Source organism: Leptonotus elevatus, chromosome 5, assembly GCF_054856555.1.
Source record: "Leptonotus elevatus isolate MCC_2025b chromosome 5, RoL_Lele_1.0, whole genome shotgun sequence".
NCBI classification, from domain to species: Eukaryota; Metazoa; Chordata; class Actinopteri; order Syngnathiformes; family Syngnathidae; genus Leptonotus; species Leptonotus elevatus.
Genome location: NC_141243.1, coordinates 24,866,816 through 24,879,001, shown reverse-complemented (window position 1 = coordinate 24,879,001; position 12,186 = coordinate 24,866,816). Strand labels below are relative to the sequence as shown.

General features: G+C 37.1%; 1 protein-coding gene across 3 annotated transcripts in view; it reads left to right on the top strand.

Moving 5' to 3' along the window:
• Nucleotides 1–7,973, top strand: part of nsmfb (NMDA receptor synaptonuclear signaling and neuronal migration factor b) — a 48,357-nt gene extending 40,384 nt beyond the window's left edge. For all 3 annotated transcript variants that reach the window (XM_086077147.1, XM_086077149.1, XM_086077148.1), the window contains 2 exons: nt 2,384–2,459; nt 3,707–7,973. In XM_086077147.1, coding sequence (XP_085933273.1) covers nt 2,384–2,459; nt 3,707–3,804 — 174 coding nt within the window. In that variant the 3' untranslated portion in view covers nt 3,805–7,973. The remainder of the gene's footprint in view (nt 1–2,383; nt 2,460–3,706) is intronic.
• Nucleotides 7,974–12,186: the final 4,213 nt, after the last annotated feature.

The following is a 12,186-nucleotide window of genomic DNA, read 5'->3' as shown; positions in this document are numbered from 1 at the left end:
TGAATCTGCTCTGATGTCCCTGCTTTGCCCTTATCACGTCTGTCATGCATTACTGTTTGTTCCTGCCGCACATTCCTAAGTCTGACAGGCATCTTGGTAGTCCTGGACACTTCCTGATTTCACAGCCTGTTTATCTTGTCTGCTACCGAGTAGAAAACTTTTCCCATTTTCAAAGGCTCCTTCACCCTTGAGTTCAGGATGAAGTCAAAGCTTCATACTCTGTACTTGTACTCTGATTGATCCTCACCAGGCCATCTGCAAGATACTTCCTCACTGTTTCCCCTGCCAGAAGTGGGATCTCTTTCCTCCTGCGACAAAGGTGGCATGGTTGCCTCTGACCTCTTTCCTGAGGGACAGTCTGTGAGATTTTTCTGTATTTGCTCTTCATACTCGCCAACTCCACAAGTGTGTCAATCTTCTTCAGAGGTCCTGTCTGGGGAATGGTGGTGATGTCATCAATAAATCCTCACCTGGATCTAATGCTAGCTTCACTCTTCCAAGTATCTTCTTCATCCCTATGAGAATAATCTCGGAAATGGTAACAAACAGGATGGGAGAGATTGAGCATCTCATTGCAATGCCTACTTGCAGTGGTTGCCAGCCTGCAAAGGACATGTGCTTCTTTTAATATCAATGAAAACATACACTTTTACAAACTAAAAGAAATGTAGATAGATGGCAAAGCTTCTTTCTGGTAAAACAATCTTGTAAGTCTAGTCAAGTACTAACAGGCAAAGGATATGATGTTTTGATGTTGTGTACAGTATATGACGTGATTTGACTTTTTATTTTGTCTATCCATCAATCGCATTCTTAATGAAGAAATCCGTTGTGACAATACGACGACGTATTAGGGCCACGTATAAATAAATATTTTTTAGAGCGTGAGGGCAATATTCTGGGGGAAAAAACTTGCAAACTTTCCACTTCATTAGGTTGCAAAAGTGGCAAATTTGTGAGAGAGAAAAAGTGGCAAATTTGTGAGTTTATAAAGTGGCCAATTTGCGACTTTATAAAGTGGCAGATTTGCCAGAAAAAACTCTGAAACTTACGAGAAATAAACGTTTGTTTCAATACTTTTCAGTCGGGTTTTCAAATAAGGAGATAGTATTTTATTTAGCAGAGATTAACCATATGATGTTAAGCATTCGCTCTTTGAAGCGTTGGGTACGGTGAGCGACAGACGCCTCGCTTTGCGAAGGTCCACACCCTGGGGATCAAGCATTTATGTTAATTTGTTAAAATATATATTTACTTGTACATTTATGTTTCCAGAATTATTTACACATTCATACATTTTGTTATTTTTTTGTACAAGTAGCTAAGTTGATGTGTCGAATCTGCTGCTCTCCGTCATTCACGTGCATTTACCTAAAGTATGCTTGATTCTGATTGGTTAGTGTTAGTCGGCTGATAGGGGATCAGGAAGTGTTATCGCTCGAGCTGCCATGTATGACCTTGACGAGTAAAGTTTAAATTGTGAATGAATCCGTCCGTCTCCATCCTGCCTTCTCATTTTGTAAACACTGTCCCATTAACTACCAACGAATCCTTACATTAGACTATAGCTACTCTACGTGTATTTCTTGTAAGTTTCTGAGGTTTTTTGCAAATGTTTTTATCGAAATAAATGCCGTCGTATGACAATGTTAATGATATATTTTCTGAAATATGACACTTGGGCCTCAACAAGTGCTTTGAATTTCAAGGTGGCTCAATGACATGTTTATGAAAACATTTTTGGGAAATAACTTCTTGCCTTGAAGTCTACTGTTAACCTTCGCTAAATGACACATTGATGTTTCTAATGTTTATAGCTTCATCTTCCAGGAAGGTGACAGTGTGAGATAAAAACAAAGAATATTAATGTAGTGTCTTTCACAACGTCTGTGTAGCATTGTTATGACAGCCTAAAACTATCTATTGTGTTGAAAGAAAACAGTTACTCACCTGCATAGACATCCGTCATCATGCTTTTTGTTTTTGTTGACTATAACTAGCTGTAAGATATTAATTGGAAAATGATATATTTATGTTCCAGAATGGATTTGTGATATTAGCGCTGTCATAATTGATCCATCAAACTACTGCTTCCTGTGTGTGCTCCTGCAAGCTCAGCTGGGTAGACACTATTAATAGTCAGCTGTCTTCAGTTGCTGCTGCTTATAACCACACAATCAGCTTGTCTCATTTTGGGTGGAGGGTTTGTTGTGGTGGTGGGCAATTAGCACAGGGAAACAGACAAGACACGCTAAAGTTAAGGGAATACTAAAAAAAGAAATAGCTGACAGAAGGTTAAAAAATTACAAAGGGAAACATTCACTGTCAAAGATTGATGGGCAACATTTTGTTTATTTTTAAAATCTGTCCTCTTTTCTTGCAGCTGATTCAGACTTTGAAGAGGCTGATGAGACCCTCCTCTGTTCAATTCAAGTCCCCACTTGAACTGTCTGCTCAGGGTGAGATTAATAATCACCACGCTACCCGTTTGTAAACTGCAGATCCATCTACTGCATTTTTGTTCTCCTTGTTTGGGAATAATTATCATTCTGAAATAACTTCATGTTCCACAGCAAACACATTTAAAGTAACCGTACTGTACACCTATGGATTTTTATTCCTCACAATTTTTGTGTTTTGTCATGTCTATGCCATGATTTCATCAAACTAATTTACACACCCTATGTATTAATTCTTATTAGCCCATTTTGAGAGGACCGCCTTGCCATGGAACTATGTAAGCCATACTATATAATGCTACGCCAATGGCAAATTGTGCAGAACTGCTGAACAACTCGTTCACATTGTGCTACTTTTCTGAAAACGAAAGATTTGTTGTTTAATTCCACACTTATGAAACATGGTTGGGCAGACACATCAGATAGTTTTCATAGTTTACGAGCAATTAAGCATGAATATCCATAGCATGTACAGACAGCATTGATTTTCCTCACAATCCCAATTAGTGGATGTTAATCACTGAAATTAGTCAGCTTAAGCAAGCCTTTTTCCTGATGAAGTGCATTAGGTAGTATGAGCAAACACAGGTGTGAACTATGCTGTGCTACATGCACATCTCTCATGTGTCATTTTTCTGGCAGCTATTGATGTTATGTGAATTATTCTCTCAATAGAATGTCATTATCTTATCTTCTTTCTCAAGTTTCTTTCTCTTCCACTTTTCACTTTTACATTCTTGATTAATAAAACATTTTCAAAGATGTTTTTATTTTACAAACCATGAAAATTCTTCAGAAAATGTTGACATTCAAGATGTTTTTCCACACAAAAAAACTGGAAACATTTAGAAAAATCCAGCAATAAAAAACAAAATATTAAAAAATATTGGGAAAATTTTCAATATTCACCAATATGTGAATTTGTGGGTGCCATTTTGATATGTCAAGAAAGCTGAAACATAGTCAACGTAACACGCTAGACCTAATTTCAAAATAAAGTTGACCAAATACAGTAATAAATTGACGGCAATGCAAATAGCCTTAGTAGACTTTTACTTTGAAGTTAGCCCACGTCGTGATGACTAGCTTAACTTCCCTATTAGATGTTTCTTTATTGTAGTTGATTGACTGTAGTTGCGACCAACATCAACACAACGCTACTCCAAACTCATGTTGAATCACTAATTTGACTATGGGCAAACTCTACCCCTAATCAGGATTTGTTCTGTCTTTTCTTTTCTCTCTAGGTAAAGAGATGATTGAGATGTACTTCAACTTCCGCTTGTTTCGTCTGTGGAAAAGCCGCCAGCACTCGAAAATGCTGGACTACGACGACCTGCTGTGATGACGAAGCTGCATTGTCTGGCTTGTTGGCCAGTTGTGTCACACCTGAGCCTACGTGCTGTGACGGAGGCTATGGAGTGGCCCCCAGAGCAGCTCGGGGGTAGAATCGAGGCAGCGGCACCAGCTCAGCTGGGATTTATTGCTCTCTCCTGAAGGGACAGAGTGGCCGAGTAGATTCAGCTATAGTGGTTTACCATCTCTCCTCCATCCACTTTCCTTTCCTGCTAATCTCTCAAGAGGAAACATAATGAGAAAGAGAAGAAAATGGAGTAGAAGAAAAGGACTTCTCATCGTTAGCCTAAATGTGTCAGAACATGCTAACCCCAGTTAGATTTCCGAGTGTGCGGAGAATGCTTTATTAAAGAGTGGCGGGTTTTCTCCTGAAGGTGATTTTATTCTTTCACCTTTAGAGATCCTTTTCCTTTTTAAGGTGGAGGCTTGTTTTATTTATTTATTTAATAAGCAAGTGCTTATTGGAGGATTGGAGAATGGAATTCCTGCGTCTCTCTCTGCTGGTATTTAAACTTTATCTAATATCTTAGTCTTATTAATAAATTAGAGGTCTATTTAACAGGTGTGTTTTTTAACTTGATAATCTGTGTATTCATATTAATTACAGACTTGTATTAGCTCAGGATAAAGCCAGTGTTTGATACTAAGAATTAGATTCACTGCTCATATTGCAACATTTGATAGTGAGTGAAGGCCTTCATGCAGCACACGTCAAGCAGGATGTGACAACTGTCAGGGTTGGGAATTTGTGTGTTCTCTACATTTTTAGACCGTTCTTGCCAAACAGTTGTACCACTCTGACTTGTGTAGCATTAGAACATTAGAATATTCACACACTGCGACAGCACTGCTCTTTCTGTGGCTGTATTATGTGTTGTCAACTATTGCATGCGTGTGTCAACACAGTTCATAATCAAGTGTATAATAGTAGAGGATCACATGAATACTTTTAAATATAGGATAGCATATGTGAATTTCAGTATTTTATTTTTACATTTGTGAGTAGCCTCAAAGTGAAGAGAATCTTCCTTGCTATTAACATATTTGTGATTAATAGCAATTAGAACAAAATTGCACTGAAGTGAAATTACCTCAGTGTTTTTTATTCCCAGTATTAAAGGGAGCCACCAGCTATAAGACAATTGGTTACTTTTACAAGTACTTTTGCAAATAATCTAATTGTCTTGTGTCGTTCATATTACATAATTCACATAGCAGTGAGGTGATTGGATATTAAGCCAACATGAGTTTCATGAAGCTCTTCTGTATCATGTTACACTTGTAGCCTATGGTCAAACTTGTTTTGTAATTGTATACTGTACATAGCCAAGTGAATCTGTTTTATCCGGCAATGCCTTGTGTACAGCTGAAATAGCTGGTACTACTTCAGAAAAATATTGTCAGAGCAAACGTAATAGATTATTTATTTATAAGATACAATAAGAAAAAGTGCTTCGATGTGTAGCATAACTGGTGTTATCAGGTAAGTGGTGCTGTCAACTAGAGTGACTTTTACAGTAGATTGCCACATCTCTCCTTGCTGAGATGGTCTGAAAATACATGAATACCTTGTCCCCATTCACCTTCTTTATAATTGTATTTTATTTTGTGTGCGCGCGCGTGTGGGGGTTCACCTTTATTTATTTGGCGCATGGATGTGAATGTATGGATTCCAGTGGCTGTGAGTCATGTTAGATGATAAACATCTGGTTTGATTCCCTTTAAAGTGGACAACAGCTGTCCAAAAACATCATTTTTATGTTCCTCAGAAACATTGACACTGTCCACATGAGAGTATTTATTTGAAAAGTAAATTGTGAAAAGAAAGTGTTGCTTATACATTTGTTAATGATCATAGTAGTATTTTTAGAAGAATTTTTTTTCACTATGACTATTTCACTATTCATTCAATGTGTCACCAAAATGTTAACAGATTTTTGTACAAAATGTAATCTTTTCTTTAAGGTGTCCTGCCAAATTCTTGAGAGTACACAATTTACTGTTTGTTTTTTTATGTTTTTGTTTGTTTTTGGTTTCCTATCCTATCATACAACAAAAGTATCATTGCTCTATGAGCCACTGCAAGGTTGTTGTTGTTGTTTTTAAAGAAAATAACAAATATACACATTGATAAGACAAGTTTTTTTTAAAGAAAAGAACAAATATACAAATTGATGACACAATGCCTAGAAGAACATGCTCTCTTTTTAACATAAACTTGGTTCAAACAGCTGTTTGACTGTTTAATGCTGATTAACCATTTGAATCATTTATGCATCTGTCCACTGCAACGAACACCAAATAACACAACGTCAAGATTGACAAGCAGGATTTTTTTTTTGTCATTATTAAAGGCAAACTGTCTCTGAGGTCAATGAAATTCTATTTATTGACATCAGATTGATATCTTGTTTTAAAAGAACTTGTGGCAGCAAAGACACCACTCATGTTGCAGTCAAAAGTGAAGCTCTGAAGCTTTTTAGTGAGCTTTGTTAAATTGTTTTTGTTTTAATCTACATATATTGTGTAATGTCACATGGAAAATAGATTTTCAGTGTTAAATCCTCAATCTACGAGTATATAATGTTTTTACACGGAATGTTACAAAGCTCCATTAGGTTGTAGCTTTGGTTATAAATGTTTGGCCAAAACTAAAGCTGTTTCTAGAATTTAGGAGGTATGGCGTTGTCCAAGGAAACTGATAAGCAGTAAAATAAAATGAAAACATTTTGTTGAGTCTGCTCACTGATTGCCTCTTGAAGTCAAGCCTCACAGCCCTATCACTTGGCCACACAAGTGTTGGTGCGACATGATGCATGCTATCAACACAATCTGGCTGCTGCACGTATAGATTAATAATAATTCTGAATTTGTTCTGTACAATTTTATAAGAGCCCAAACTAAATGTTTTCTTTCATATTTGTTTGATGAAATGAATCAGACACTGACCTAAAAAGACAAAGTGAATGCTTGTTGCTTAAATGTATATATTTTTCTGACTTGAAATGGCACTTTTTAAAGTCGTATGAATGACTATCCATAATCTTATAACACAATTTGGAGGGTGCAATCTTAATATTTCTAGGATCTAAACCAAAACATACCAACCCACTAAACAATACTATACAATTAAAACATAAGGTATGCCTGCATTTATAATAATAATAATAATAATAAACAGACATATACCGGTACATTTTTGTCAAAATATAGCGTACATACTGTATATTTTATAGAATGTCTCTTGTGTCATCCATCCATCCATTTTGCTGTACATCTAGACACAGACACCTAATTATCAAAAATTGGGACGCGCTCGGGCAAAAGGGTATGCGTGCCGGCAACATTCGCTTTTGGACAATAACGTCGATTTTGAGATTTCTCCACAAATTGCCTCCTTGAGATCTCTATTTTCATTTCCCAGCAGCACAAAACTTAAAACTGTAATAGAAGTCTATGTAAATACACAATTATTAGAACATTTTCAGCTAAAATACACACAATCACCTAATTATAAAATGACTGACTCAAAATTTGGCCAAGGTATGAATAATGTTTTGCTTCTGTACATGACAGGAGTAACCATTGCAAGATGAATGGATACATTTTTCGGAGAGGAACAAGGGTAATACCAAAGTCATGTTAAGCAATCCTTTTGGCTGTCAAATGACTCTTTACACACCATGTGCACAACAATGCATATCACAATGTCAAATAACTTGCAGGACTCTGGTTTACTCTAAGTGGAAATATAAATCAGTTGGGCTTCACTCCAATAGAGCATTCTAGAGACTGACCTTTGAACACTTTCATTATGTTATTTTCATATTAAAAGAAATCAATTCTGTTGTTGCTGTACGGTATTTCCAAGGCAGTAGGAGATCAGTGTAACACATGCTGAAATGTCTGTAGGTTTAGCAACTCAACGTCATTCCAAAGCTAATGAGTGGGCACAGTTGGTAGAACCAATAGCTATTGCCATTATGTTCTCAAAAGCTGAGATTACAGATAGAATATGGGTAGCTCCTGTGCGTTTGAATTGAATATAACATGTCTATGGTGAATTGCGTCTGAACTAATAGTAAAGCAATAATGCATTAGTAAATGTGATGCACTTTTGGTGACACCATGTGAGAAAATAAAACATCATTAAACTTCCGTTTCACACTTTGTTGTATTGTTGTTCTTGATCAAGTGATGCTACAATTGTATAATTGTGATAAATAAATGACACATATAATGCTTTGAGGGATGCTCAAAACTTGACAGGGAGCTGAGCTATGTTGGTGTATGAAGACAAAATCCTAAAAACTCAGTAGCTGGGTCACGTAGCCTGAAAAAGCAATCTACATGAGGTTGGGGGAGTCGAATGACTGTTGTGTGTTTTATTTGCTTATTTGATCTCCCACGTGTGGATATAAAATTTGAACAGGACGTTTTCAAATTGTGGAGGTGTCATCAGGTTCATTGTGCAAACTGGAAACCAACTCCTTATTAACCAGTGCTGATACATAATACAAATTATAGCACTTTTCAAAAGACTCTCATGCATCAAGGGTATTTACATGATTAGCGCTTAATTATATTGCTGACAGATTAAGATTGTCCTTTTCTCACCAGGATGGTTAATTTTAGCTTCATAGATAAAAAGATGACTTAAGGCGTATTGAAGTGGAGTCTCTCTGAAAAGACTGTTGACACCCCTTGCCGAAACTATGCTATTTAACTGCTAATCTGCTCCAGCAATTCCTCAGGGTCTCTTTAGAGGGTCTAGAGGACAGCGCAAACGAGAAGGACATGGAAATCATCTTATTTAGTCATCTTCCCTTGCGGTAAACTTGTCCTGCTAAAAGGATGAGTGGAACAAATGAATTCATTAATTTATGAAAAAAGATGACCCTCAAATCTTCAATATCTCCAGCTTCCTCGTCACTCTTTTTACAATAAATTGGTACACTTTTCTAAACAAAACAGGAGTGTGAAGTTGGCACAGCATGTAGTACTAAAATGGGTCACATTCTTTTGATGACACATTTGTGTCCTGTCTGATGAGTGTTTAGTTTTACTTTCTGTTAGAGGCGGAGGGACATTCTCTGTCCAAATAAATCCTATTGTCATTTTAATACTCTCACAGGTCGACATCCAATTTTCTGTTGCTTACTGATGTAATGCACTTTTTAAAGTGATGTGGCTGTCAGTTTCCTCCATGATTTGCCAATGCACCTTGTATCTAAACCGCCAATCAAACCCTAAATTAAAGTGCAATCTTGAAAAAGTTATAGTTGTTCAATACCACTTGTTTGAGACTGATACTGTTACAAGTACTCAACTCTTCAGTACTCACCATTATCAGTTATGATACATACAATTCCCACAAAAAATCGATAATTTTTAAAGAATGACATACATATACCAATATAGCAAAATACATTTTATATAATAGAGCACACTGGGAAAAAAAATCTAATAATCCAGTCCAAATCAAAATATGTGGCTGTACAACTCTTTTTTTTTAAACTATTTTTATTGGTTTTCATTTGAACACAGAACAAACATCACTCAACTCAACTGAAATACACACAGCTTGCACAAAAGCAGGAAAAAATAAAATGATACACAAAATATGTCAAAATAAACCCTTAAAATAATAAAAATTTAAATATAAGTCCCATTTCACAGCCTTAAGAGTAGTCCGTCATTGTTTCAGGTAGTCCATTAACAGAGTCCACACCTGTTCAAACTATTGCCCCCACGCATAGACATTTCTTTGATTTAAGACTGTATAGACCCCTCTGTGAGTCATCACATTATCGTGGTGGAGAGGTTTGTGTGTCCCAATGATCCTAGGATCTATTTGTCTGGGGCTTTATGCCCCAGGCAGGGTCACCCATGACAAACAGGTCCTAGGTGAGGGACCAGGCAAGGCATGGCATGGCTCAAAAAGATGATAATTAACACAAATGGATCACGGTTTCCCTTGCCTGGACACAGGCCCCCTCTGGAGCCAGGCCTTGAGCCAGGGCTCGAAGGCGAGTGTCTGGTGACTGGGCCTGAACCCATGGGGTCCGGCCGGGTTCAGCCCGAAAAGGCAAAGTAGGTCCCCCTTCCCATGAGGCGCAGAGCAGGTGTGGGCATACTTATTGTCCCCCTGGCTTGGCGCTTGTATGTTAGGGTTTACCCCGGTGGACAAGAGGGTAGCCTCCCTCCGCCTTCGGGTAGGGGGACCCAACCCCGGTCAGAATATCAGCGGTGTTTTGTTATTTGACTTCTGTGCTTGTTGCGGATGGTCCATAACGAACACCATGTTAAAAAATTAGGTCCAGCGACCAGCCATGTTTGTATCTGGTTTGTATTATGCTAGTAGCCCCAGGCAAAAACAATCCAATACGTCATTAGTGATCGAAGCATTTGCATTGAGTTGCATTGTGGAAATATCCGAAATGCCCGGATGTTTGGAATTGTCAATTCCTGTGAAAAATACCCTTTTGCCTTCTTGTAATGACAACAGTCAGTCTTATTCATTCTCATGCCATCGGTCTGTTTGGTTACAATTGGTCTATTTATATAGTAATTATAGCATAATGCCTAGAAAGGAGAGGCTGAAAAGGGGAAAAGAAAAGGAGCTACAGCAAGCAGTCAAGGGAAGCATCTCTCTGCTCTCTTGGATGAAATCAAAGACGCATTAAGATGAAAGGTCAGACTCAGAGTCAAGGACAGAGAGTCATGTTAACTAGAGTTTAGCACCTTTTAAATATTCCATTTTAATATTGATTTTCTCTTTAAGGTTAAATGTATTGAAAAATCATTTTTTTCGTTTGTACTAAATCAGCAGGCATTAAGCTATTATTAGCTAAATTATTAGCTATTATTTAGCACCAACCATAACTGTATGTTACTTCTATGCTACAAGTCTTGCAGTCTAATAAGCTGTTTTTAAAACTAGCTGAGGAGTTTTATTAATTATTATTATGTGTGTAATGTTTATTTTAAAACTTCTATTGACATTTTCGAACATCTGGGCATTTTCTGATATGTCTCCAAAACAACACAATGCAAATGCTTCCTTTATACGGTGAAAACAAACGGCAGATTGTAATGCTTTTTCCTGTGATTATCATACAAACAACATTTCATCACATTTTGAAATCAAAATAATCCTCACAAATCAAATTACAACAATCCAGTCAAGTCCAATGCTTTTCAATGAGCAAATTGACAGCCATCTTGACTTGTGACGTCATCTCGGAATTGTCAGTAAGGTATATTCCTTGTGCACAAAAGCCACTTAAAAACTGTTTGAAGACATTCCCTGTTAGTACAGCCGAGTGTGAGAGGAACTTCAGCTTGATGACAAAAGAGCTGTCCTGTTGATACAAAACATTTCAAACTTAATGATGATTATTATAAACAGCCCACCCCTTTCCAAATTTGAGCCTACAAAATACACAAGGACCTGGATGATGAGCCACCGTGCTGCCTCTTCTATACGTTCAAGACAGTGCTGTGAGAAAAGCAAATCTGTCTGATACCAATCAATAGGATGGTTATCAGGCCTATGCAGAGCTTGCTGATGAGCTGATCATATACCAGCTGTGTTGGAGAAGGGAAACATCCAAAACCCGCAGGACTCCGGCCCTCGAGGACTGTAGGAGCAAAGGTGTGTTGTAAATGCATTTGTTCATTGTTCACTACATATTGTTATATGTTATTCATGTTTGCCTCATAATAAATACATTTTACATGATAAACTGCTTCTTATAAAGTAACTTTATTATTGTAATTAGAAATGACGGCTTTTTCTTACATGCCACTGTTTATAAAACAGTGTTTTTCTCAACTTAAAAAAAAAGGTGAAAATTCAGAGTATACCCACTTCTCCAGGGACCACTGCACCACTGGTCGTTACCTATTTCCTCAGCACGCGTGATGTCATCTTCAGTCGACAGCAAGTGGAAAAAAGTGTTTTTAAAGGTATTAATTGTACATGAAGAATAATGAACTTATCAAATTAATTCTGGACAAAATATTATCTTCTTACTGCTGAAAATAGCTAAATGAGTTAAGTATCCCTTTAACCCTTTTTTCCCAGTGGTATGAAGCATGTACTTTATCCTATGTGCAAGACAGTTATTGAGTAAAGAGTACTGGAAAATAACGATATGGTTGTGATGTTGGGCTAGACTCAGGAGATAAGATTCAGCTCTACTAGCAGAGAATGAGAAACGGAAAACCTTGGCATCGTGGATTATTAATATTTGCAAAGAGAGACATTAAAATTAAAGAATAGGAAAAGCATTCAATTCATTGAACCGTAGTAATCCAACAGCACAAATGAAATTGTCTTTAATGGGCAGTTCAACAATTCACAGCC